General features: G+C 59.5%; 1 protein-coding gene across 1 annotated transcript in view; it reads right to left on the bottom strand.

Annotated features, from left to right (window-relative positions):
- The window catches only part of LOC138815651 (polypeptide N-acetylgalactosaminyltransferase 9), a 48,440-nt gene extending 37,182 nt beyond the window's left edge, over positions 1 to 11,258 (bottom strand). Inside the window, exon 1 of the mRNA XM_070005066.1 lies at positions 11,016 to 11,258. Within this exon, the coding sequence (XP_069861167.1) occupies positions 11,016 to 11,235 (220 nt within the window). The 5' untranslated portion in view covers positions 11,236 to 11,258. The remainder of the gene's footprint in view (positions 1 to 11,015) is intronic.
- Positions 11,259 to 27,412: the final 16,154 nt, after the last annotated feature.

Genomic DNA, 27,412 nt, shown 5'->3' with positions numbered 1-27,412 from the left:
GTGGTGCTGAGGAATCGAACCCAGGGCCTCACGCATGCAAGGCAAGCGCTCTACCACTGAGCCACCTTCCAAGCTCCTGTCTGGGTTTTTGTGCTCAAGTCTAGCAGCTCTACCACTTGAGCTATGGCTCCATTTCTGGCTTTGGTGGCCAATTGGAGATGAGTCTCACTGACTTTCCTGCCCAGGCTGGCTTCAAACCACAATCCTCAGACCTCAGCCTCCTGAGTAGCTAGGATGACAGGCGTGAGCCACCAGTGCCTGATTCCATTTCTGCTTTTGTAAGTTTTCAGCAGTTTTCACGTGACTCACATAGCCTAAGACCAGCTGACATCTCTCTCCTACCACAAAACCTCTGAACAAGGTTTGGATTCAGAGGCAGTGATGTGACTTTTAAGAGCACGAGCAGCTTCTGTGTGGAAGTCGGTCGAGCCCAGGCTGCCCGGAAGTCCACATCCGTGCTGTAATTGGAAGCGATGGCTCACTTATGCTCAAGGCTGGCTAATGGCCACAGTAATTCTACTTTTATAGAATAATCATTTGAAGTTCCATTCCCATGACCCACGGGAGAGTGCTTTTCTAATTACGAGAGATGATTTGGGGCGGATGGCGGTGTGGAGGCTGGGGTGAGGTCCTGTTTATGCTCAGAGCCGGCGGAGCTTGCCTGCCCATCCAGGGCGACTCCGAGCCGAGGAGGACTTGCCTCTGTTTCCCACACACACATCCTCCTGCTGCGCTCTGCCAGAAATGGCAGTCGAAGTTCCTGAAGGAATGTGCCCTTCTGCGTGGTGCTGGTGGCAATATGGGGTAGTGGGGAATGGGCTAACAGATACCCAGGGCTGTGGAGATCAAACTGTCCATTACCACCTAGGAGTCAGGGCCAAAGTCTTCTCAGATTTCAAGGGAAGACAATATAGACTTGGTGGTCTGTTTTGTTTTTTGGTTGGTTGGTTTTTTGTCAGTCATGGGACTTGAACTCTGGGCCTGGGAGCTATCCCTCAGCTCTTCAGCTCAAGGCAAGTGCTCTACTACTTGAGCCACAGCACCACTTCCAGTTTTCTGGTGGTTAATTAGCAATACGTGTCTTACAAGGCAGGGGAGGAGTGGGGGAGGTGGGAGAGGGCAGGGATAGTAGGAGGAAAACAAAGGAGGGGGTAACAATGCTCGACAAGAAACGCACTCATTACCTAACTCATATAACTGCAACTCCTCTGCACAGCATTTACAATAAAAAACAGGTCTCACGGACCTTCCTGTCCAGACTGGAACCCCAATCCTCAGATCTCAACCTCCTGAGTAGCTAGGATTATAGGCGAGAGCCACCAGTGCCAGGCTCAGTGTGGAGATGTTTATCTCAGCCTCGAACTCACATTTGGAAGACGTTAACAAGCATGTGTCCAGAGGGGTTGCAGGCCGAGCAATGGATCCCAAAGGCATCGGGTCCTGATTCCTGCACGTGTGGGTTTGCATGCTGGAGGGGAAAGCCAGGCTGCCTCTGCCATCCAACAGCCCCATCCGGGAAGGCCTGGCTGGCTCCATGCCGAGACCTCCCAACTCCCGCACAGAGACGCACCCCACCCCGGGCGGCCCACGCCTCCACACAGCGTGCGGGGCCCGTGGGTGGCTGCGATTTCCAGCTTTGAAGGAAGTGTGGCTTCTCAAGCTCCCCGCGTGTCTCTGAGCCACCGACTTCCATCTGTCACAGCAGCACATGCCAACGTTCTGCGGGAGGCAGCAGCCCGAGCACGGAGGCTGCCGTCCCGGGGAAGCCGGCGGCGTAGGCCCAGGGGAGGCGCCTCTGAGACGGGGAAGCCGGCGGCGTAGGCCCAGGGGAGGCGACTCTGAGACGGGGAAGCCGGCGGCGTAGGCCCAGGGGAGGCGACTCTGAGACGGGGAAGCCGGCGGCGTAGGCCCAGGGGAGGCGCCTCTGAGAGGGGGAAGCCGGCGGCGTAGGCCCAGGGGAGGCGCCTCTGAGAGGGGGGATGCTGTCCCCACGGTGGGGGGTGACCGCTGTCCCCACGGTGGGGGGTGACCGCTGTCCCCACGGTGGGGGGTGACCGACCCTGTCCCCACGGTGGGGGGTGACCGCTGTCCCCACGGTGGGGGGTGACCGCTGTCCCCACAGTGGGGGGTGACCGCTGTCCCCACGGTGGGCGGTGACCGCTGTCCCCACGGTGGGGGGTGACCGCTGTCCCCACGGTGGGGGGTGACCGCCCAGCCCCCGGTGTGGCTGCCCTTGGGTGATGCGTCCATCCAGCCGCACTGCAGCCTTTCCCGGCACCCTGCCTGAGGACCCGCACTTGCTGGGAACCCCGAGGAAGAACCCCACGTTGAGGGCCCCTTCGCGGCAGGGCAGGCCGCCGCCACGGCTACTTCTAAAAAGCAATGGCGATCTGACAGAGGCCAGAAGCGAAGGGAACTCTGGAGAGAGGAGAGAGCGTACCAGTTCCCTGCTCCCCAAGAGGCGTTCTGAATACTGGACACTGCACCTCCAGACACATGTGAGCACGTGTGGACACAGTTTTGGCCGGGTGACCCCCAAGTCTTGAACTTGGTTGAGGGCTGTAGGACCAGACTCCAGGAGCCCAGAGACGTGGACAGTCATCTCCAGAGGAAGGGCTCTGCCCCTGGCCCACGACATGCCCGCCCCGAGGGCTCCTGGCCAGCTCGCTGCCAGACACACACGCAGACAGTGCTGAGAACCAAGGGGAGCAACAAAGGCAGCTTCAGGGCAGAGGCCTTGCGACCACAGTCCTTGCTCTGGCCTTGGATACACAAGCGTCTACCTTGTGCCCCACGAGCAGGAGTCTGCCATTCTCACAGGGAAAACGACATCCATTACTAGCCAGGGCCTCTGCCCTTGGCTGCCCGCGGCACACAACGTGGGGTCAAGTGAGAAGTTCGGAGACAAGGGGCAAACGGGACATCCCGCCAGCCCCCAGCTCCTCCCTCCTCCCATAACACCGCAGACTGGCTCCATGTGCCTGGCTATTCATTTTGATGACCACAAAGTAGAGATAAATACGAGAGCCCCGGCCACCCCATAGATAACACCTCTCCCTATCCCAGCTTCAATTCCATCCACTCTCTCTATTTTTGGTAGGTCTTTTAAGGCTCCCTGGGGACCCAAACTAATGACATATGGTCAATAGTGGAAAGACTGGCAGTCCTTCTGGAACTGTGAGGTCATGAATATTCTGCAGGACACAGAAGTATCTGTAAAATAGCTCCTCCCCGAGACCAGCACCGGGTTTGATAACTCTGGAGATGTAGTACTGTCTTCAACTGATAGGAATAGTTATGGGGCCAAAGCCGGGGGTTGGTAAATGAATGGCGTGCCTGGTACACAGGACTTCGGGCTGCTCCCTGAAACACGGGCCTGACAGCCCACGGCCCCGTTGGTACAGCGGCCAGAGCCACTGGGGGCAAGGACGTGGAGGGGACAGTCGAAATAGCGAGGACTGTCCCACCCGCTGCCGTGGTATCAAGCCCACGCCAGGGCTGCTCGCCAGCTGTGTGCTGGACACTCTCCCAAGACCACGCAGCCACTGCGTCACACAAGGAGGGGCCCGGAACCCATTGAGACAGGATGAGGCTGCCCCGCGTCTGCTGGCTGGGGAGCCGCCCCTCCGCCTGCCGCGGCCTCTGACCGCAGGGAGGGCTGCCTAGATGCACAGACAGTCCTGTAGACGGATGGGTGGACCATAGACAGGAAGAGAGATGGATGGATGATAGATGGACAGCGATGGATAAATGGGTGGATGAGCAAATGAATAAACGGGGCTCCCGTGGAAGCAGACAGCAGCAGAGCAGAGCAGGCTGCCGTCCAGAGCCTCTGCCCATGGTCCCTGCTTTTGCTCCATCCCCGGGAGAGGGGGGGGCAGGCCTCCGGTGTGGCAGGGTCTTCCACTGAGGCCGGGACAGAAGACAGAGTCGGGCCTCTTCTTTCTCCCTCCTGCTCCGGCACCAGCCCTCTCCCTCCCCCAGATACAGGCGCCAAGAGTCGAAGTCTGCCAGCCCCGCCCGACGCTGGAGCCAGGCTGCCCAGACTCAAGCCCCACTTCCACCCCGTCTCAGCTCGAGGCCATCTCCCAACCGTGTGCCTCCGCTTCCCGGCTGCTGTCCCCGATGGTGATGGAGTCCGCCTCATACTGTGGGGCAGAGCGTTCCCTGCCTCCCGTGGCACGGGGCCACAGAGCCGTCCACGTTGCCTGGCCAGCCCTCCCCCGCTCCAGTCAGCCTGCAGAGAGGATCGCGTGGCCCCACACCGAATGGCTCCGTGTGAGGACCTAGAGCAGAAGGCGGAGACCAGGGCGGGCAGAGGCAGAGCCAGGGCCGCCACATGCACTAGGCCAACAGGGTGTGTGCAGGCTCCGGATCATGGAGACCACCTCCCCTGGCAGGATCTGGGGGTGGCGAGGGGGTGTGGTCTGAATCAGATCAGGGCAGACCTCAGAGCAACCAGAGAAGAAGTCGGCATGGCTTCGGCAGCCTGACAGGGAGAGGTGACCCACTCCCCGATATCAGGGGACTTCCCGGAGCCCTGGACTGTGGAGATTTGGGGGTCAGCTCCGTGGGGGTATACAGGGCCCAACCTGCCTCTAGCTGCTCTGGCCACTCCAGATGCAGCGCATAGTTCGTATCATGTGACATCTTCTCAAATATCTATCCACCCAGCCACCCACTCATCTACCAAACCAGACAGATTTATTGAGGACCTCACGCAATCCACCCAGATCCTACCTTATTCTAGCTGCTTCTGAGGGCCGACCATGTGTGAAGCACTTTACCACAAACGCTGCCCCATGCTGTTTCATTTCCTCAATAATCCTGTCACGGAGGTACAGCTTTTTACGTTTTCAACTGTGGAAGCACAGCTCAGAAAGCACTAGTGACCTTCCCAGTATCACTCAGCTGGGATTTGGTATCAGATGTGCAGCGCAAACACCTCCCTTTATGAGGCCATCCGACTTGTGGTCAGGGCAGCTCCCCCAAAGCACCTGTGAACTTCTGGGTCCCTGCTAGCATGCCACCCCTGGAACAGACCGATCAGCGGCTGCCTCCTTCACACCTGACCCCAGACTCTCTGGGGACAGCATGCTCCGAGCCTCAGGCAGACCCACTCCGAGTGGTGGCACACACCCGTCATTCCAGCTACCAGGCCAGGTCAGGCAAAAATAAATGCGAGACCCCATCTCAACAGAAACAGCCAAGTGTGATGGCATGGACTTGTCCTCCTAACTGTGGGTGGAAGAGGACCAGAGTCCAGGCCACCCAAAAAGGCAAGACCCTGCCTCAAAAACAACCTGAGAAAAAAAGAGCTGGAAATATGGCTCAGGCACCTGCCTAGCAGGCTTGAGGCCCTGAGCCCAAAGCTATAAAAAGCAAAGAACAAGAAGCTGTCAGGGCTGGCCCTGTAGGGATGGGTAGGAAGGGTATGTGGACAGCGGAAACAAACAAGAACGGTTAAGGAAACAATCATCGCTGCCATCAGCAAACAGCCCTCAGCCCCTCCCTTGCTAAGCCTGAGTGTGTGACAGGCGTGGCTCCCAGTGCCCGCCCGCTCCCTCACAGCCTTACCACTGCTGCCGCTTTGCCCAGGAGGCACCACGCAGCAGCAGCAGCGTAAGCACCGGACGGAGGCTGTGCATGCACGATGCCGGCTGTGGGGCGGGGGTACGATGCAGTCCTGCCAGAACCCCAGCATCTGCTCCTCCTGGCTGAGAGAGTCTTGTGCGTGTGACTCCATGGGCTGCCAAGGGCGCAGACCCTGGGAATATTAGAAGACATTTCCAGTTTTCTCAAAATAGTGTGAAAACCGTCCCTTGCCTAACTCAGACCTCACCTGCAATTTCCTTACTTGGAAATGAAACCTGAGCTTGCTGAGTTCCAGACAGAAGGCTGTACACAGAGCCCATCTGATAGGCAGTTGTGTTGAAAATAAAACCAGTCCTTCCTTGCCCAACCCTGACCAGCGCTGCCATGGTTCTCCCCTGGCTCCCAACCCTGACCAGCGCTGCCATGGTTCTCCCCTGGCTTTCGGAAGCCAAGCCAGGCCTCTCCGTGAGCGTCAAGGGCACGCATGGAATCAACGGCCTGGGAAATGCCTCCCAGGCTGTCTAAGCAGTCTCCACCGGGCTCATCCAGAGCGCGAAGGGGGCTCTGATGAGAGAGGGGAACAGCTGTGTCAGAGAACAGGTCAGGCAGCTGCCCTCCCTGGGGTCCCCGGCCTCCCCCCCGAAAGGCCTGGGCCAGCCTCACCCTGAGGGCCTCCGCACAGCCCAGGACTCTGTCCACGCAGGTATCACATCCCCGGAACAGTGGCTTCCCACCCTGAGTAATGGAGTGAGGCAGCCAGTCAGACGTGATGAAGCATGTCGCACGATACCGTTTTCTGAAATAAGGACGTATGTAATCACACACACACACACACACACACACACACACACACACACACACACACACTCACTCACACGTTGCAATCCCCAATCTCAGCCCCTGACCTTGTTTCTTGGTTGCCTAGGAAAATGGAAAATCCCGAAAGGCTTCCTGCTCACACAGCCCCAACGCCAGGCCCTCCAGCCACGGAGCTGTCCGTGGTGCTGACCATTGCTGTCCCTGAGGACCTGGCCTCTCACCACGGCAGGAGGGGGCCCTCTGCTCTGCCTTCCAACTCCCAGCCCGGGCCGCCCCAGCACGGCTCACCCACACTCCGCCTCCTCCTCACCCGTCTTGGGAAGGGCCTTCTCGGGACAGGTCCCCTGCTTCAGGGAACCAGCCCTGCCCACACCTGCCCCGGACTGCAGAGACCAGGCCAGACTTCTGAATCCAAACAGCAAGAGAACAGACATGTGCTGCTGGAGGTCCCCACACTGGGGTCCTCTGCTCCTGTGGCCCCCGACAAAGACGATCTTCCCCGGCAGCCCTTCTCTGGGAAGCCAGGACAGAGGTGGAGTGTGGGGAGCACAGCGTGTGTAGAAGAGCTACATGAGACGCAGTGTTTTTCAACATGGACGCTCAGGTGGGCGGCGGGGGCGAGGTCACAAGAAACTGCGCAGCGGCCAGCTGACTTGCTGCCTCTCACCGGCCACCTGGGCCTCACGCCGTGACCCGCTGACCTGCCAGCATCTGCCCGGCCCCACCCTGGCACTCACAGCTGGCCTTGGGAGGACCCTGGGCACGCTTGCAAAGGCTCAGCCTGCGCAGTGGGCAGCGGGCAGGACCCGTGCAGCCAGGGGCTTGCTGTCACCTGCACACCGGATGCCAGCCCCAGGGGGGACCCACGCTCCCACAGGCCCCACGACCGCACGGCACAGCGCACCGCTCCCCAGACAGCTGGAGACCTGACTGCCAAGCACGCGGCTTCAAAGGAAGCCTGCACAGAGTTAAGTGACCGGGGTTATCAGTGCGAGTGCATGGCACGGCGGGTCCTGGGTCTCGCGCTCTGTGTCCCTGAGTCCCTCTTCCTCTTCCTTCCCACACAGAGCAGACCTCTCCTGGCTGCATGTCCTGCATGTCCTGCATGACGTGTGTGCACGTGTGCGCCAGTCCCAGAGCTTGAACTCGGGACCTGGGCTCTCTCCTCGAGCTCTTTTGCTCAAGGCTAGCATTCTACCACTTGAGCTACAGTTTCACTCCTGGCTTTTTGGTGGTTAATTAGAGAGAAAGATTTTCCTGCCAGAGCTGGCTTTGAATCACAATTTTCAGATCTCCACTCCTGATAGCTGGGATTACAAGCGTGAGCCACCTGTGTGGTGCCTGGCTTGCACTGATTGTGTAGGCACTTGCTATTCATGGGTATGGTGACAGCATAAGCTGTCGCTTAAGATCCAAATCCGTTGGCAGAGAGTGTGATAGAGGGGGTGAGGTTAATTGGAATAGAACACAAACACGTGTGGAGCTGTAACAATAAACTCTCCCCCATATAACTAATATAAGCTAATAAAATACAATGAACACAGTCACTCGGGATATTCTCATGCATGCTACATGCCCTGGGCTTTGGGCCCAAGACCCATGAAGAAGAGACAGAAGCCTCACCTCAGAGGGGCCTGTCGGGTGGATCTGTTTGGGGTGGTGGACAGCTAGAGTGCAGGCAAGTTCCTGGAGGCTGGGGCAGTGGAGGAAACATCGTAGAGGGCAGGTGGGCGGTGGTTTTGGCATCCACAGAGGGCGCAGATGCAGTGCAGCCAGGCCTCGCTCGCCCGCTCTGGGCAGCATCTGTGCTTGGCCTCCAGTGACTCTGCTCTCTCACTAACGGTGACGTAGGCGCTTCCGAAACAAGTACCATTTTGGCACCTGCCAGTACCACCTCTCCAGATAACTGGGCAGGTCATCCCTCATCCTCAACTCCCAGCTCTCTCCAAACCAGGAGACCACCCAGAGCTTTGGCCATCTCTGGCCCCCTCTGAACTCGGGGTGATGTGTGCACAGCACCTCCCACAGCAGAGCAGTTCTGTCACTCTGCAGATGCCTGTGTGGAGGCCGAGGTGTGAACCCGGAAAGCAGCGGACGTGAGTAGCCAAACACCCTATGGAGTGTTCCCTGCCCTCCCTCATCAAGCCCAGGAGCTCTCAGACTCGCTGCTCGTAGACTTGCACACACAGAGCTGTGGGAGCTGCGTTCTGCGTGCGAGTTAAGGTGCTCAGAGACCGTCCTTGTCCACAGACATTTGCCTCTGTTTGAGCACTGACGTTAGAAGCACTCTCTCACGCACACACGGACGTGAGCGGGGCTGGGCTTCCCCACCGCACATTTCCCCCGGAGCTACCCCCCCCTCCGTGGGGAGGGCAGGTTGGCAGGATCACTGGGCAGCTGTGGGAGGAAGTGGGGAGGGTGCCGGCCCCTCCCCAATACCAAGGAGCCTGGCTCCTCTCTCCACACTTCCTTGTCACCTAACTCCTTCAGCCAGAAGAGAATTCCGGTAGAGCCATCAAAGCCAAGAAAATGGAAGCAATAAATCAATTTTGGTTTAGATTTCTTCCTCTTGTTTCTAAACTCAGAACCTCCCAGAGGCTGATGCCACACCTCTAGGATCTAAACTAGGACACGCTGTGAGGAAGAGGGCAGGCTGCCTCCTCCCGGAAGTTTCCCCAGCTTCCTCCAATGCCCTTGCTAGAGACACCCTGCCTCAGACTGGGGTGGGGGCCGCCCTCCACCGCCCTGCCCTCTTGCGAGGCCTGCCTGGGGTCAGGCCAAACACCAGGTTTCCCTTGTTATTTTCTGGGACAAAGACTGGACATCAACTGGGCTCCAGTACTGTGTGAGGGACATGGGTCACAGAGCACTGAGAAGAGAGAAAGAGGGAAACAGGCAGGGGCAGGGAGAAGGAAGGGGTGTGGTTGGGAGGGCGAACACTCAAAAAGAAAGACAGGAAGAGGAGAAGAGAGGGAGGATGGGAGGAAAAGCCAAGAGAGGACAAAGGGGACCAGGGAGACAGAAGGGCGGGGGCAGCTCGCAGACTCCCAGCACGGCCCTCTCCCAGCCAGCGTCCCCTCGGACAGACATTCATCCAGAAACAGCTTTTCCCACACCAGAAATCGGCTGCTCCGCCCTTGGGGGCTCAGGGCTGCTGGCCGACTTGATGTTACACAACTCCTGTGTGCTGCCAATGTTTTTATATAATCCTCTGGTCCTCCCCATAAAACAGACCATAACACCCTGGCAAACCCCTTCAATAATGCCGTGTGCTATCACCGGGCCACGTGCCGTCCAGGAGGTGAGTCACACTGCCGAGTGCCAAGCAGCTGCTGGAGATAAACTTTTCTCCTCTCCTGGCCTCAACCAGAGCAAAGACCAGAGCTGCCACGGGGCTTGTCCGGAGCCCCTTGGGGGTATCGGGAAGTCCGGGGGGCCCTGCTCTCCAAGGGCAAGCACACTGCAGAGTGGGCAGAACCCGCACATGATACCAGGGCTCCCCAGGCTGAGTTCACCGCACCTTCCCCCCTCCCAGGCCATGGTGTGCGGATCTAGAGCCACGTTCTCCCAAAGCCGTGCCTGGCACTCCAGGAAGGGGATGCTAGGGCCACCAAGTCCCACGGGAAAACCACCGGGGATGGAGGCATGTGCCGACCTTCCCCTTCTGGGCTCCCCACACAGGGCCGGCCCTGGAGCCCCAGCCTCTGCCTCTCACACATGCGTCCTCTGAAGAGCGCTGGCTCCCAGCTGCCGTGACCTGCCGCGACCTGCCATGACCTGCCACCACAGACACTGTCCCCTGCCCTGGCGCTCCACCAAGCACAGCCCACAGGGGCCAACTCCAAGCCTCAGGTCATGTGGGCAGCGGGGTCTTGCCAGCCCCACCGGACCCGGGGCCGGTCACACAGCTGGACCCTGGGCCGGTCATGCAGCTGGACCCTGGGCTGGTCACACAGCTGGACCCTGGGCCGGTCACACAGCTGGACCCTGGGCCGGTCACACAGCTGGACCCTGGGCCGGTCACACAGCTGGACCCTGGGCCGGTCACACAGCTGGACCCTGGGCCGGTCACGCAGCCACCCAGGGCCTCTGCTTCTCCCTCGAGGAACTTGTGTGCAAGCCCTGTGCATCCCCAGTAACTGGCTCTGGAGGAGTGCCCTGCGGGGGGGGGGGGGGTGGAGAGCACTGGGGGGGGCGCAGTGGGCGGGGAGGGCAAGGGGGCGTCCTCCACATCTCCAGGGGGCCGGGAGGACCCCTCACAGCAGAACCCCTCTAGAAGTTCCCCCAAGTTCTCTGGGAAGTGAGTTTGGAATGGTCGCCGGGAGGGGGCATTCCCACGTGCCGCATGGATGGATGGATGGTCATCCAGGTCAAGCCCTGGGCCAGGGGAGGCCTTGCGGCCCGTCCCTCTGTCTGTCCGCTTCCGCTTCCCCGGTGAGGAGCTTGGGTCGGGGGTGGCAGACACTGCATCCGCCTTCCTCACCGTTGAGCTGGTTGTAGACCACCTCCTCCGGTTCCCCGGCCCCCTCCCCGGCCCCCCTCCCGGCCCCCCTCCCGGCCCCCTCCCCGCCCCTCCCCGCCCCTCCCCGCCCCGCGCTCACCGTTGAGCCGGCCGTACACCACCTCCTCCAGCTGGTCCAGGCGCTGCAGGATGGCCTCGCGGTCGGCGCGCGCGCCCGCCCGGCCCGGCCCGCCGCGCACGCCCGGCGCCAGCGCCTCGGCGCGGTCCTGCAGGCGGCAGTACGCGGAGAAGAGGACGATGCCCACGAACACCAGCACGTTCACCGTCAGCAGCGTGCGGACCCTCCGCGCCAGCGCCATGGGCGCGGCTCACCCCCGGGGCATGCCCGGGGCCGGGCCGCGGGAGCCTGCGCGCGGCGGGCGGCTGCGGGGAGCATGGGCCGGCGGCGGCGGGGCGGCGGCGGCGCGGGCGGGGCGCGGGCGGACGGGGCGGGGCGCGTGCGGGGCGCTGTCCCTTCAGCACCGGGCGCGCACGGCCGCCGCCGCCGCCCGCTCTCCGCGCGCGGCCCGCCGGGGGCTGCGGGCCCGGGGCGCCGCCGGCATGGTCCTGGGGTCCGCCCTGCGCGGGAGCGGCCTGGGCCGGGAGGCGGCGCGGGGGCCCCGGCTCCTGCGCGCCCGCCCCGCCCGCCCCGCGGCCACGGCGCCGGTGCGCGGTGACGCGGACCCGCTCATCTGCATGCACGCGGCGCCGGCCCGCGCCCCGCCCGTGCCCCGTGCCCCACTCACCCACCGCGCCCCGCCCGTGCCCCGTGCCCCGCTCACCCACCGCGCCCCGCCCGCGCCCCGCACGCGCCCTGCCCGCGCCCAGTGCCCCGCGCCCCGCCCGTACCCCGTCCGCGCCCCGTGCCCCGCGCCCCGCGCCCCGCCCGCGCCCCGCCCGCGCCCCGTGCCCAGCTCACCCACCGCGCCCCGCCCGCGCCCCGCCCGCGCCCCGCCCGCGCCCCGCCCGCGCCCCGCCCGTACCCCGCCCGCGCCCCGCCCGCGCCCCATGCCCCGCGCCCCGAGGTTCCGAGGCCCTGCACCCCGCGTACCCACCGCGCCCCGAGGTCCCGAGGCCCTGCGCCCCGCGCACCCACCGCGCCCCGAGGTCCCGAGGCCCTGCGCCCCGCGCACCCACCGCGCCCCGAGGTCCCGAGGCCCGTGCCCCTCTCCCCCGAGGCCTACCCCACCCGGGAGCCCGGGCACGCGGGCGTCGGGGAGGCCGCTCAGGGTCAGAGCCGGGCAAACCCGGCGGACCCCGCGCGGACGAGGACCACCCGCCCGGCCCGGCCCGGCGCCCCGTCCCCAGCCGAGCCGAACGCGCGCCGCGGGCTCTGCCACCCAGTGAGCAAGGACGGGGTCAGCGCTCACGCAAGCCGGGCCTGGACCTAGCGGTTACACGCGCAAACCTGGAGGCTGCACGCACGTGTCTCTGCACGTGCATGTGCACACGAACGTGTTCATGCTTATGTCTGTGTGTGGCCTCTGTTCATGTGTGTGCGTGTCTGAGATTATGCTTCTGTTGCTGTGTGTATGCTGTGTGCAGAGGTGTGCGGGCAGGCAGGCGGGCAAGTGTGTGGCTGTACACGAACGTGCATGTGTCTGTGTGTACAAGCGTTGTGTATGTGGTGTGTCTATGTGCTTACCTGTATTTATGGATGTTCATGCCCGTTCATGTATCTTTGTTCTTGTTTGTATATTTCCCTGTGTGTGTCCGTGTGTCTAGTGTCTAGTTGTGTCTTTTCATCAGGACATGCACATGTATCTGTGTATGATGCTCACTGCATGTGTATGTAGGGACTTGGTGGGGTCCTGGCTGTAGGTCTAGGGCATGAGTGTTCACTACGTGTGTGTGTGTGTGTGTGTGTGTGTGTGTGTGTGTGTGTGATGTAGGGACTTGCATTGTCTTGGCTGCCAGTCCAGTGTTCTCTTCAAATACATACTTCCCAACAAGGGCACACTAGCTTATCCAGTCTGGAGACTTTCTGCCTCTTGGCAGATTAACAGTCACTGGAAGGCCCATTTGTCCTTTCCTGGAGGAACCTTTCTTTTCTTTCTCAGGACATTGTCTTAAGAAATGCAGAGGACGCGGCCAGGAAGGACCCAGCCACTGGGACTGAGCTGGTGCTCAGCACAGTTTGCTGGAGAAACGCTGTGACCTGAGACAGAGCCCAGAGATTCTCACAGCACAAGGAGTTGGTGGACACCAATCTGGTTTTCATAAATATCTTTTGCAGGATGCTGCTTGAAATGCTGTATTGTTCTGTTGATAGAATTCTGGATTGTTCATCGTTTTCCACGTGTTCAAGGACAGCCTTGAGTGACAGGACAGAGCCCAATACGCACACAGCGTTGGTGCTATTCTAGGCCTGGGTGGCTATCGATTGACTTATTCTAACTGCAACTGCACTGAGGGCCAAACTGTTTTTACCTAATTCCCCACAAGAGCAAACTGAGGCTCTGAGGAGGATAAATCTTTACTCAAGGTCACTCTGATGGCAAGGCCTGGATCTGGGACTAAAGCCCAGACAATTTGGCTCCAGAATCAAATTTATTAGCCACTGTCATTTGAGAAAAGAAATCAAATACTTTTCATTATATGTTTATTGAAAGTGCTGTGGAAGTGATTTTGCAAAAGAAGACCTTATTTTGTTCATGTAAATACATTGTTATGCAGTCTAAAACCTAGCAGGAAGTGTAATGCTAAGTATGCATCAATATTTGGCTAAATTTCATTGAAGATGCAAGCACAGTGGGGTTCAGGAAATGGCACAGCTCTGCGGGAGGAGAGCGGGTCCCCGGGTGTAGCAGATCTGTATTGTTTGATTCTGAGGAGACGGGAGTACAGGGATCAGAGGTGTCTGTAGGACTGTGGAGGAGAAGCTGAGGACCAGCTGAGCATGGGGACATGGGGTCTGTAGGACTGACTGCCTGCCATGACTCATGAGAACACACCTGTTCACACAGTGCCCATCCCCTACTCCACCATCCACCACCCCATGGTGCCAGTCCAGTCCATTTTTGGAGAGCTTAGCCAGCCAGGGCCTCCCTAAGGCAGCTGACCCTTCTGAAGTCCTGCAGGCTGGAATGTTAAAGGCTGTGTGGGGCTGATGCCTGGAGAGGGTTGATAACCTGCCTAACATCGGCCAGACACAGGAGACTGGCCAGAACCCCCGCCCCAGTAGGCTGCCAGCTGGTTCAGCTTCTGGGAGCCACTGTGCACAGCTTCTGCTGCCAGTGAGCCATCCTAGGGTGTTCTTCTGGTTACCATTTCAAGATTGACTCTTCCTGTCCCCTGCTGACCTGTGGTGCTGAACTCTCATCCCTCAGCAGAAATCCTGCTGTGGGGGTGAATCCTTAATCCACAACTGAACCACAGTGAACAGGACTCACTACCAGTTACTCAACAACAGCAGGGCAGGACTTGGGAAGTCTTGGGCTGCTCCCTGATTCTGGACCTGGCAGCTCAGGGGTGGCAGGGTGGGAACAGCAGTTGGTTCACACTCCCCAGTCTGGCAGACACCGCTGGTGTCTGCTAGGGCTGGGAGGTCACCCCACTGACACTGGCTTCTCCACGAGGCTTGAGCTTCCTCACAACATGGCAGACAGACATTCTGAGTAGGCCAGCCAGGAGGGAACCGGGGTCCTTCTGTGGCCTGGCCCTGGGGCTACACAGAGCTACCACTGCCCCGGTCTAAAGGCATACTGTAGATGTGCACTCCTTATGGGTATAAATAATTTGTGGGTACATTTTAGAACCATTCAACCTGGGCCTCCTTTTTAAGCAGCCTAGTTGACCACATGGTCTCTGCTCTTCCACAGGGCCTCAAAGAGATGGAGGACGTAGCATAAGTCCATCGCTAGAAGGACCAGCCCTGGAGGGACTCACATAGGCCTCATATAGGTTCAGTCTTGATGTCAGTTGTGTTGTTGATGCCCCTGGAGTTAGGTCAGCCCCCAGACCTGGGCTGGGGGCCATGGCACAGACACTTGTCTACTCTGCATCTTCTCTGAGAATCTCTGGACCTCCAATACCTATTCCAGACCTAAATACAAATCAGGATTGGTTATCTAAGGATGGTCACTTGTTGAGTTTTGGCCAGTGGGGTGTGGACAGAAGTCTACAGAATAGAGTTTATAAGGAAGATCCTCCCTAAATGAGGCTGGTTTACTGGTCTAGCCAATTTCCCTTATGCTCTTTCCTTTTTCCTCTCTGGAACTCTGGAACTGGAACTTGATGTGATGGTCAGAGGAAGAGCAGCCATTAGATGACCATTTGCTGGACAGTCACTCTGCCACTTGAGCCACTTTGCCAGTCCCTTCTTGCTTTCATTACTTTTCAGATAGGTTCTTGAGTTCATGCTCAGACCAGCCTGGACCGTGATGCTCCTATTTATTCTTCAGATGGCAGGCGTGTGACACTTTGCCTGGCTTTTCAATTGGTTGAATTTAGGTCTCACTAATATTTTTTTTGTGGTTTCTTTTTTTCTTGGAGGGGGGGTCTGGTCGTGGGGCCTGAACTCTGGGCCTGGCCGCTGTCCCTCAGCTTTTCAGCTCAAGGCTAGCACCCTACAACTTGAGCCTCAGACCCTCTTCCGGCTTTTTCTGCTTATGTGGTGCTGAGGAATACAACCCCGGGCCTCATGCATGCAAGGCAAGCGCTCCACCACCTTCCCAGCCCCTCACTAATATTTTTTATGGGCTAGACTTGAACCTCAATCTACTCATCAAAAAGGCATGAGCCACTTGATTTTTAATGTCCTCCCCTATAGAGGTTTGATGCACATCCTCTTTCATTCATCTGGAGAAATCCATCTACATGTATAGTCCCCAGTGTCTTTGTCTCTAATTGTCTAACCATGAGCCTTCCAGACCTCTATCAGCCGAGCCATTGGCTATGGCCCATGAATCATACACGGTCACATGTCCGGCCATTTCTCCCTCCCAGTGACCCTCACCACCGTCCTTCAGGGACATCTGGAAAGGCTGGAGGCAAAGCTCCGTCCACTGGGCCGTCCACCAGCGGGCCGCACACTGTCCCTGGAGGCCCCATAGACACAGACAGATAAAGCCATTGTTCAGGTTGGTAGCTGAGGCTGATGCACCAGGGGCTGGCTGGGCTCAAGCAGCAAAGGCACAGCAGCAGAGCTACAACTGGAGTCACCATCTACTTAAGCGTTTGATAACCAGCCCCATTCCCCAGGACCCGTCTGTCCTCTGCGCGGGCCGGCCAGAGAGCGGTGTGGGAATGGTGTGGGGTCCTGCACCCCTACATCCTTCAAGTCCTGACGGTGGCCCAAATTTCTCACCCCTCCAGGGTGCCACAGTGCTTTTGATTTGCTACTTTTCCAGAAGAGGCAGCTCTAGTGGCCCCCACCTGGCCTTTCCCGCTCTAACGGCCTTCGCTCCATACACTAGAGTCTAGATGACACACGTTTGCCTGTTGCTGGCCTATCCACGTTATGTACTGGGAACAGGGAGCTGACCATGAACTAGGTTTGGGATGCACTGGGCACGAGGGCTGAAGCCCCTTTGGTCTCCGGACTTCCACCCTGCCCTGCTCTGGCTGGAGGCCACAGGAAGGCCACACTGGCGTCGGGTTAGAGAAGCCGGCGGCGCCCCTCCCCCGTGCTGACATCCTCCCCCACCTCACAGTCGCCCTGCACCTGCTGCGCCTGCAGGGTGCCCAGCATCGCACCGGGCCCTCCCTGGAGGCCACGGCCTCACCCAGGTGTCTGAGTCTCTGCCACTCACATCGTGAACTTGAAACATTTCTGCTTCTGCAGCACAAGTCAGAGGCAGCAGGCTTCCCATCCGCTCTGTTTCCAAGGCCACCACCCCAGCGGTCAGGGTGGGTCTGGATGAGTCAGCCCCCTTGGGCTCTCCTTTGCCTCTGCCATCCCTCGTGGTAACTGCACCCATCTTGTGTTTGACGGACAGGTGTCACCATTCATCCCTCAGGATCTGTGAGGTCTGCTGGGCTCCTCACATCTGTCCCTCGAGGTCCTTGTGACAGGTGCGTCATCTGACACTGCCAGGCAGTACAGGGGCCTCGTGGGACAGACGTACTCTCCAATACCAGTCCTCCTGCCTCTTCAGATCCTCTGTAAGCCAGACCGAGCAGGCTGGGCCGCTCTACCTCAAGGACAGAGCGGCCTCCCCGCCTCCGGGCAGCCTACCTCTCGGCCAGAGCCGAGCCAGGACACGGAGAGCACCGCTGTGCCCTCGCTGCCAGACAGAGGCTCCCGTGCCCACCCAGCAGCCCTCACCCTGTCCCCAGCCAAGCCCGGTGCTATGAGCTCAGTGTTCATACACATCCAAGCAGGCGCCTTTCAGATGCACACGTAGACCGTGGTGATGTATGATGGCGGATGGGAATGCTGCACCAGAGGCCTGAAGGAACCCGTGGACTCCGGGAGCCACGGTCTATATCCACTAATGCACTGCTGTGAATAACGAGGATCAGTCACATACCAGGGCTGTAATGACTGGATCTGGCTCTGCTAAAGCCTCCGGTGCCTCATGCAACTCCTACTTGCAAAAATCAATATAGTTCCTCTCTCATTAAGCTGGCTTGGGCTGGGTCTCTGCTATTTGCTAACAAATTCGAGCTTGCTAACACGAAAGCCAATCTGTCCAGAAGGTCAGGTGGTGTTTCTTCTGAGAGCCCCCCCGGGAAGCGCAGAAGATCTTCCCGGAGTTCCCGGGGCCCCCAGCCTGCCACGAGGACGGGCGGCAGGCTCCGCTCTTGGAGCTGTTGGAGTCTGCAAGGCACGGGGTGGGGCGGAGGTCCCCTGCCCTCCCAGCCCTCGCGGCCTCTGTCCTCCTGCCCATCAGTGTGGTGGCCCCAGGCCTCCCTCCCCCCCTCCCCACGGTCTCTCCAACCACGGTGTTTTTACAGAGCTCCCCAAAGATAAGGCACGGAGCACAGCCGTGGCTGGAAGATTCATGACAGTCATTTGTATACATGAGGTGCTCACAGACACCATGCTCCTGCGCTGCCTTTTCATTTTATTTAGTGCAAAGGAGCAAGCTGTTCCCGAATCACAGTTATGCATTCTTCATAAATCAGGCGGTTTGGCAGGCCTTCAACCCGGTGGGCCAGGCCTTGCCGTGTCCTTGGCCTGCGCTCTCCTGCGGCTAGCGGTCGTTTGAATATCCCTGCTTGCACAGCAGTATTTGTCTCTCTCAAGTGGGTGAGGAATAAGCTTGCAGCCTTCTGCAGTTCCATCCTGAGCATCCCAAGAGGCAGGAGCCTGAGTCCTGTGCTTTCCCAACCCAGGCACGTATGGGCATGCATGTACGCTGCACACACGTGCATGCATCTATACACACAGGCACGCAATGCACACATGCATGCACGCACACGCAGCACACCCGTGTACACACATGTGCACACGCACCTGCTCACACGTCACTGTGGCTTTTTTTTTTTTTTTTTTTTTTTTTGTCGGTCGTGGGGCTTGAACTCTGAGCCTGGGCGCTGTCCCTCAGCTCTTCAGCTCAAGGCGAGCGCTCTACCACTTGAGCTACAGCGCCACTTCCGGTTTTCTGGTGGTTTATTGGAGATAGGAGTCTCACGGTCTCTCCTGCCCGGGCTGGCTTTGAACCGCGATCCTCAGATCTCAGCCTCCTGAGTAGCTAGGATTACAGGCGTGAGCCACCAGCGCCCGGCATCACTGTGGCTTTTTAAGGTGTTATTTTCCAGGCTCTGTGCTGTGCTCTGCCTCAGTGTGACAGGACGCATTTCCACGGGACTCAGGCAGCTTCCTCACAGGCTGGACACACCCCTGAGCTCTGCTCCCGAGAAGTGGGGTGCTCCTGTGTGCACGCCACAGCCTCTCTGCAGCCTGAGAGACGCATGGTCAAGGATATGCCTGGCTTACTTTTAAACTACCCCTGGAGAAAAGGCCATAACAACCTAACTTAAAAAAAAAATCACAGCAAAACTCACAGCCTCGGACCAGAACTAAGCCAAACAAAACTTTTTTCTTTTTAAATCAGCCCTGGCTTCAAGGTTCCTGGAGCTGAGAACTGTGGGCTGTTCTAGTTCTGCCGGATTTGGTCTGGGCCTTTGCCAACTCTTACTACCATATAATTTAATCTAATTGATCAATTAAATCCAAATAATTTTAAACAAGCTGTAATAGCAGTTATATAACTTCAGTACTACATATAATTTTCTTCACAACTTTATCAAAGGAATTACTCAGGAGGGTTTGCCGTCTGCCTGGTGGGAACCGGGGCCCCCAAGTTCTCCGAGATGCCGGGCGTCTGTCCTTGGAGTGTGGCTCTGGGGAAGGGGGCCGAAGCCGCTCCCTGTCTGTCTGGGTTCTGCAACGCTGCTGATTGCCCTTCGATGATGGGAGGACATCTGGCCTTAGGAGAGTTTGTGGTTCTTCCCAGCACCAAGTGAGAGACTGGAATCACAGCTCGACTCTGTTCAGTTACATAGTGCTTATCCATTGCCACAGCTGTGCTCCTGACAAACAGCCGCTCGCATGACAGTCAGTGGCAGGAAGGGAACGCCGAGCTTTGCTTGTACATCCGTGGCGGGCTGTGTGTCTCATGGACTAGGCTTACCGAGACCTGTGGTCAGCTGTGGTCAGCTGTGGTCAGCTGTGGTCAGTGGTGGCTCTGCCGGTCCGGCTGAGCTGAGTCTGGCCTGAGCTGAGACCACACGCTGACCTCCAGCAGGCTGTCCAGACATTCTGCTATGGTAAACGTGGGCCAAAAGAAGATGCGTGTGGGGCTGGGAAGGTGGCTCAGGGGTAGAGCGCTGGCCTCGCATGCGTGAGACCCTGGGTTCCGTTCCTCAGCACCACATAAGCAGAAAAAGCTGGAAGTAGCGCTGTGGCTCAAGTGGTAGAGCGCTAGCCTTGAGCACGACAGAATCAAGGATGGGCCTTGAGCTCAAGCCCCAGAACCAGGAAAAGGAAGGGGGAAGAAAGATGTGTGTGTTAGCCTTCTGTTGCTGGGACAAAATAACGTTGAAGAGGAGAAGGAAAAGGAAAGGTTTACTTCGGCTCTCGGGTCTGATTTCAATCCCATGGTGCTGGGCTTGTGGTGGCACAGAGCACCGTGGCGGAGACTGTGGCTGTCGATAAGAGACACCTGTCTGGAGTAACCAGAGCAGGAGCTGAGGTTGGGGTAGGCACCAAGCGGTGCAGAGGAAGAAATCCAGAGCATGGCTTGGGAAAGAAAGCAGGAGGTCAGGGGCCGTCTGGGGGCTGGGCCAAGGTGGGCTCCAGGTCTCCCCGCCAGCAGAACCACGGGCCTTTCCCCACAGCAGCGCTCAGCACAGGCGCCCGGCTTGGAAAGGTTCTCGTGGCCGCCCTCTCCCTGGCCGTGGCCAGGTGACCCTGTAGAGGGTCACCAGGCGAATGGGATCAGGGTCATCTGACCCCCTGGTCTTAACCAGTCATGTCTGCAAGGGCCGTTTCCAACATGGCCCCGCTCTCAGTCACTGGGCCGCGACTTCATCCTGAGTCTGGAGCCGGCTGGGCCCCTGGCCGTCAGGGAGGAGCCTGCAGCCCTGGGCAAGTCCCTTCTCCTCTCAGCCGGCCTCGCCTGCCTGGGAAGCGGCCGCCCTGCTGTCTCTGAGGTGCCGTGAGGACACCAGGAAAAACAGGTGTGGAAATAGCAGCCCTGCCACTGTCAGGTCTCAAACCGGTGACAGCCCCGTACCCCACACGCGACCTCCACTCCCGCAGGCCCTGTGCGTGTGTGCGCGTGCATATACACACGCACATGCACACACACGCACGCACACACACACCGCCCGGTCCTGCACACACGCACACACACACACGCGCGCACACACACACACGCGCGCGCGCACACACACACACACACACACCCCACCAGCCCTGCACCCCCCCCAGCCCTGCCTGGCTCTGCACTCTACCCCAGGATACCTTGCAGTTCCCAGGAGTCGCACCGGGGGCTGCTTCCTACAAACAAGCCCCTAGAAGGCTGGGGAGGAGGCTCTTAGTGCTCTGTATTGGTGATGACGTGAGATTCCCTAGCTTTCTCCTTAAATGCAGCAACAAAGCTTCCATTAATTCTCCGTAAGTGTAAATGTTCCCACGGGTTCCAATTACGCGGCTTCTGTGGAACTGAGTTTCCCCAAACGAGCCCCATTTTAATATGACTGCCAAACACGGCACAGCAGGGTCGCTCAGATCCCCAGGGAGCCAGGGGGAGCGTCCCGGCCCCCTGCCTGGTCCCTCCTCCCCGGGAGAGCTCCCCGCTGGGTCCCACCCTCCACCCACCCTTCTCCCCTGAGACAGTCCTCCTCCAGACTCTCCCGCACTGGCCTGTCCACACTGCCCACCACGCGCGCCCCACACCCACCGCCCGCCACGTGCGGCCCCACACCCACCGCCCACCACGCGCGGCCCCACACCCACCGCCCGCCATGCGCGCCCCACACCCACCACCCACCATGCACAACCCACACCCACCGCCCGCCACGCGCGCCCCACACCCACCGCCCACCACACCCACCATCCACCACGCGCGCCCCACACCCACCGCCCGCCACGCGCGCCCCACACCCACCGCCCGCCACGCGCGGCCCCACACCCACCGCCCGCCACGCTGAGCACAGCAGGCATGCAGCGACATGCCTCAGCTCAGGCTGGACTCTGCCTGTCGGTCTCTGGAGATACCTGTTCACCAGGCCTCCTCTCCTCAGACCTCCAGGGACGTTTCTGCCTTTCCCTGTCCACTGGGTGCACACAGCCCAGCTCTGGCCTCCAGGCCCCTCCCGCGCGTCTCCTCAGATCTGTGTGTGTGTGTGCATGCACTCGTGTGTGTGCGTGTGTGTGTGTGTGGTTCTGTCTTCCCATCCTTTCTCCCTGTATCTCTGAGGAAATCTCTGCAGAAGCCCCTGGCTGGTGCAGGGGCCCGGGTGGCTCCAGGGGCTCTTACTGCACACGGCAGGACTGAGCCCCAAAGAGGCCGCAGACCCCAGCATGTCTAGAAAAGGAGCCAGAAGAGCAGCGTCCTGCGCCCTGCGGTTCCCTGTCCCTGCTTCCTCATTGTGGAGCCTCTCGGGCTGTAACTACCGTGTCCCTAGTCCCGAGCTCAGAACTGAGGGCCCCCCGCGGGACCCCTGCAGGCCTCTGTCCCTCCCACCCTACTCCCTCTTCCCTCCTGCTCCCCCCTTCCCCGCCCCAGACCCAGCCTACACTGGGCTGCTGGCAGGGAATGGACAAAGTGCGATCCAGAAGGGAGCCGGATGTTCCTTCCCAGGATGGTGCAAACCTGTCTCCCAGCCAGCAGTGGGCCACGCGCCCCTCCCCGCGTTCCTGACTCAGGAGGGAGGGGGAGGATCAGCGAGTGGTGCTGGGTCAAAGTCCCATCCTGTTGCTCTCCACTCAGCTCTTCAGTACCAGCCTGGAGACAAAGGAGCTGGGCACCAGCCTCTCAAGCCTGGGCCCCCGACGGGAGAGGGTCCCAGCATCGGGACACTGCAGGCCAGGGTCTGGGCCCTGCCGCTACTCCCAGGGTAAGGGCTTGGGCCGTGGTGACAATTAAATGACACATAAATCAGGTCCATGGTCCTGGCCACGCAGGAGTCTCTGTGAGGTGGAACTGGGGGCTGTGTCTGCCACCACGGCCTTCCAGCCAGACTCTCCTTCTGCCGGACACAACCCCGTCCTGGTGGGCTCTAGGCGGACCCCTCTCCCCAGCACACCTCTGCAGGAGGCGTGAGCCCCGGCACAGAGGCCTGCCTGCTCAGACAGAAGGGCCTGAAGTGGGCCCTGATCCCCTCTGCCCCGTCTGCTGTGTCCCCGGGTGTCTGGAGCAGAGGGTAGAGGAGAGGGGCCCCTGCGCGCGCGGCCCGCAGCTCAGCGGTTCCCAGGGAGCCGCTCTGCCGCTCCCGCCTGGCCAGCTGGTGCATTCAACTCAGATCCGTGGTGTTTTTGTTCTAAAACTCTGCACTCGTGGGGTCTGCGGCGGGGGGTGGCTGTGTAGGGAAACTATGCTTGCTCCCATATGTTCTCGTGGCACAGAGCAGCTGGCTTTCAGTCCTTTAAAACAAACCAGAAAGGAAAAGGAAAAGCACTTGCCAAGCTCTTCCCTCTCAAAGGCAAAATGCCTGGAGATTCTGGAGGGACGGACACGTGGTCTCTGGGGCCGGCGGCGGCGGTGGAGGACCGTGGCAGGCTGCACGGCTCAGGATCACGTGAGGGGACTCGGGTGCTCGTCAGTACGGCCCAGTGGACAGACGGACGCCCCAGATGACCTACAGAGGCCCCACCAAAGACCTGGGTTGGGTGTCCCCAGGCCAGTGCACCCTTGTCCCAAAGTGTGCACCCCGGAGATCACTCCCCTGCCCCAGGAGAGGCTGAATGGGAGCTGGTCCTTGGCCCTGAGAGTCCAGGTGGTTGGTGGCCAGCAGAGGAAACTCACCAGGTATAACTGGGAGGATCTGGCTGGGGAGCTGGGGGAAGGAAGCGTGGATTCGACCGAGCCCTACTCTCCACCCGCGGCTCCTCCTCTCCCTCTCCCTCTCCCCCGTGCTCTGCAGCTCCCCAGCTTCCTCCACACAGCACCCCAGCCCTGAAGCTCCGAGGACCCCGCGGGCCCCCTCCCCCAAGGTGGGACATGACTCCAGTTTGTCTATAAAGAGCTTCCTGTGCTCTCTGGTAGCGCTAACCAACGTCGACAGCGGCGGACGCACATGCACATTGATTAATGCCCCATGCCTGATTGGGGGAAGGGTCTTGAAGACCAAATGTACATCTGGTGACTGCTTCCCAGGATGCAGACACGCCGGTGCCTGCTGGAAGCAGGTGCCACAGCCCCTCGGTGGTCTCCGTGGACTTTGCACCCACACCAGACACTGTCCCCCCGGCCTGAGGTTCCGGCCTCAGACAGCCCTGTGTGGACATGCTGCCGGGGTGGAGCCAGAAGGCAGCCTGGAAGAAGGGCCTTCAGACAGGACCCAGCGGTGTAATTGTTCCGATTATCTTCCCCTTCATTTGCTATTGATCTTCCCTGCTAATGAAGCCCATCGTGAAGCTACCAGGATGCTGTGGGCATGATGCAGACGCTCTCTGCTCAGCCCAGCCCAGGGCTCTGGAAACTGGGAAGGAGGAAGCACCTCTCCCTGACCACTTCCGAGCCCTGGCTGCCAGGACGGATGGGGTGTGGGGCCCCCAGGTTTCCCTGAGCCGCTGTGAGCAGCCACGCGGTGGGCGCCGGCTTCAGTGATGTGAGGGCCCGGCACATGAGGCCTGGCTCTGAGTCCTAGGGTAGAGATGGGGGGATAGGGTTACCGGTGCCCTGGTGGGGCTCCCCCCCCCGGGCTGCAGTAGGGGGGTCAGAACCCCCCACGCTTCCCACAGGAGCGAGAGCTATACCATCACTCCCTCAGAAAACAAAAACCGTGGTCTTCCTCCCCGCAGTGGCTTAGCCAGGCCCGAGCTCCACGTGGCCTGATGGACAGTGGCTCCCTTTGCCCCCCCAGATCACGGCGCCCTCTGCTGGGGAGACCAGTTCTCCTCCAGGATCCGCCCAGCTCGGCAGCCACGCCTGCCTCCACGCTGGCCCTCCACTCTGCTCCTGGATGATGGACCTTGTTCCCAGTCTCCAGGTGGGCAGGGCCTGGACAGAGAGGCTACTTTGTCCCTCAGGGCACCTGCTGGGGCGGTTTGTCAGTGGGGCTGCACACCAACTCTGTTCCACGCTGTGCAGGAGCTCAGTGTGGGCCTCTGTCCCCCACGGACGCCGGTGGTCACATGGCATGCTCATGGTGGAGGAGGCTCAGGAGCTTCTTGCAGGAAGACCTGAGACGCATCAGCTCTCCATCGCCACTGCACATTACAAGCAAATACATGATTGCTCCCCTCCTCAAATTATGGGTAATTACACCTGGACTAAGTGTAATAATTACAGACAAAGCCCTGTTGATACCATCACCAGGCTGCTGTTCGCTCAGCAAACCCTGCCCTGCCTGGAGGATGAATGGGTATGTCAGAGACTCAAGAAAGAAAACTGTATCAGAAATGTTTCTCTGGAGCCGGGCACAGGTGGCTCACGCCTGTCATTCTAGCTACTCGGAAGGCTGAGATCTGAGGATCGTGGTTCAAAGCCAGCCCAGGCAGGAAAGTCCGTGAGACTCTTATCTCCAATAAACCACTAGAAAACCGGAAGTGGTGCTGTGGCTCAAGTGGTAGAGTGCACGCCTTGGGCTGAAGAGCTGAGGGACAGTGCCCAGGCCCAGAGTTCAAGCCCCATGACTGACAAAAAGAAAGAAAAAGAGAAAAGAAATGTTTCTCTGTTCTGCTGTGAAGGAGGCAGCCACACAGAGATCTCTCCAGACCCGATAGCTCCACCCGCCCTGGTGAGGTGGGCAGAGCAGGCCAGGCCTCAGAGCCGCGGGGACGCCGCTGGGCCCACCGCCCCCAGCCAGACCCTCTCCAGAGCTCCGCCAGGAGGCAGTCCACTCAGTTCCATTCTGTGCTGACATCTTAGTGAGGTGGTTTAGGGGTGCGGTGCAGGGTGAAGTGGCGGTGAGCGGGAACTAAAGGGGCGCAGCACCCACAGGTCCTCAGGTGCCCGCCTGCTCACGGGTGCCCTGGTCCCCCCTGGCCCCGCGCCTGGGAACCGCTCTGGCAGGGCTCAGCGTGACCCCTTCCCGAGCACCGGCTTCAGTTCAGGACCGGCTGTCACTACCGGTGGGGCCACGGTAGCCAACGCACCGTCAGCTGCAGGGGAACCGGTCCTTTTTCTTTTTTAATCTTATTTTCTTGTGAAGATGCTGTGCAGAGAGGTGACAGTTACGGCAGGAAGGTAATGAGTCGGGCATTGCTACCCCCTCCTTGGCAACAGTCCATTTTCTATAAACCTGGCCTTCTCTAACAAACCAAACATGTCCGCTTTCACCTCTCCAGGCTGTCTCTCCCCTTCAGCCCTCCCGTGATGGCGGAGTCTCTGAGCCGTCCTGCACTGGCGTGGGTTCTCTTGATATTCGCATGTTGGCATAGATGCCTGGCCTGGCCTGGTCCTAGGACAGCCCCAGGGCAGCCTTTGAGAATGACATGCATGAGAACTGAACAATTAAACCCATTGAAATTGTCTTGGAGAAGAGGGGGCGTGGCAGAGGGGTGCTGTTGACTGGAATACATTGTATACACACCAGAAATGCCACATGAACCCCCCTCCCCCGCCATGTAGCGAATAGATGCTACTTAAAAAGAAAATGACTTTCTTTTTTAATGTCCTCAAAGTGAGGTCGCAAGCCATAGTGGGGCCCCAGAGACAAAGGAGGAGCCTGGCGTGCGCACTCGTCCTCCGAGCCCTCAGCTGCCTGCGGCCCCTCGGCTTGAACACCAAAGCTGGCAAGTAGCTCCTGATGGACTCTGGGCACAAACGATGGCCAGGGGTGGTGATGCCCTACCCCCAGCCACTGTCCTGGAGTCTTAAACGGTGACCACCGGAAGAAAGGGAGCCGCAGACCTCAGGCCTTCACCAGCTCTCGAAGAGACCAACCCTGGGAACCCGCAGCCTGGAGCACAAATGGCACTGAGGTCTGGTTGCCTTGGCAATGAGCAGTGCCAGCCCCTTCTCCACGAGGCTGGGCCGCCTGGCTGGACACCGTCCGAGGTAAGTGCCAGGCAGAGCGGGGGGGATGGGCTAGCCTCACCACCCCAAAAAAGCCTCCATCTCCACCGTTACTGGTCATTCCTTCTGTCCCAAACAGGCCCTGGAAGGCCCCAGGCCACGTCTGCCTTTTCTGGGCGCTCAGCAAGGAGGAAGCCAGGCCAGAGGACTGCGCAGGAAGACTCGTGCCATGGGCTGCCCTGCCCTTCCCGGAGGCTCAGAGACGAGCGCCGGCTAGACCTGCAGACCCACGCCCCACGCACGCACACACACCGGTACCGTTCACATCTTCACATGTGTGCCTGTGTGCACGCCCAGAACTCATGCCTGCACATGTGTGAAACACAGAAACGACGCTCCTGTACATGTGTGCTCTCAGGCCCCTCAGAGCAAAGACGCGTGTGCACAGTACAGCACACCACACCTGGCGCACACACGCAGACACGCAGGACGCACGCACCTCCCACATGTAGATCCAGCCCTGGAGAAGCGGCTAATGTATGAGTCCAATTATAAATATAATTACATTTCTGAATCCATTAGCTATTCTGCAAACACCGTGTCGGCAACAGGGATGAGATCCATGATTGCAGAGGAAACAGTGCTGGGAATTTTAATTTTTATTTTACTCGAAATTCAACACCAAATAATAACAGGGCTGCCCGGGTGGAACACATTTCCACATTCAATTAAAACAGAAGCAGTCATTTCCAGCAGCCACCCGCGACCGCCCCGAGGGCTGCGCCGTGGGGACCGGCGCTGGCAGCGCAGACCTGGGCTCGGCCCTGGCTGTCTGGGGACGGCAGAGGCCCCTCGGGGCCCGAGCCCGGGTCCCCACCCCACACACGCGATGGCTTGTGATGCTTCAGAGCTCAACTGT

This window comes from Dipodomys merriami, unplaced genomic scaffold, assembly GCF_024711535.1.
Source record: "Dipodomys merriami isolate MVZ:Mamm:240054 unplaced genomic scaffold, mDipMer1.0.p SCAF_655, whole genome shotgun sequence".
Lineage (NCBI taxonomy): Eukaryota > Metazoa > Chordata > Mammalia > Rodentia > Heteromyidae > Dipodomys > Dipodomys merriami.
This window is presented reverse-complemented; position numbering and strand designations above follow the sequence as displayed.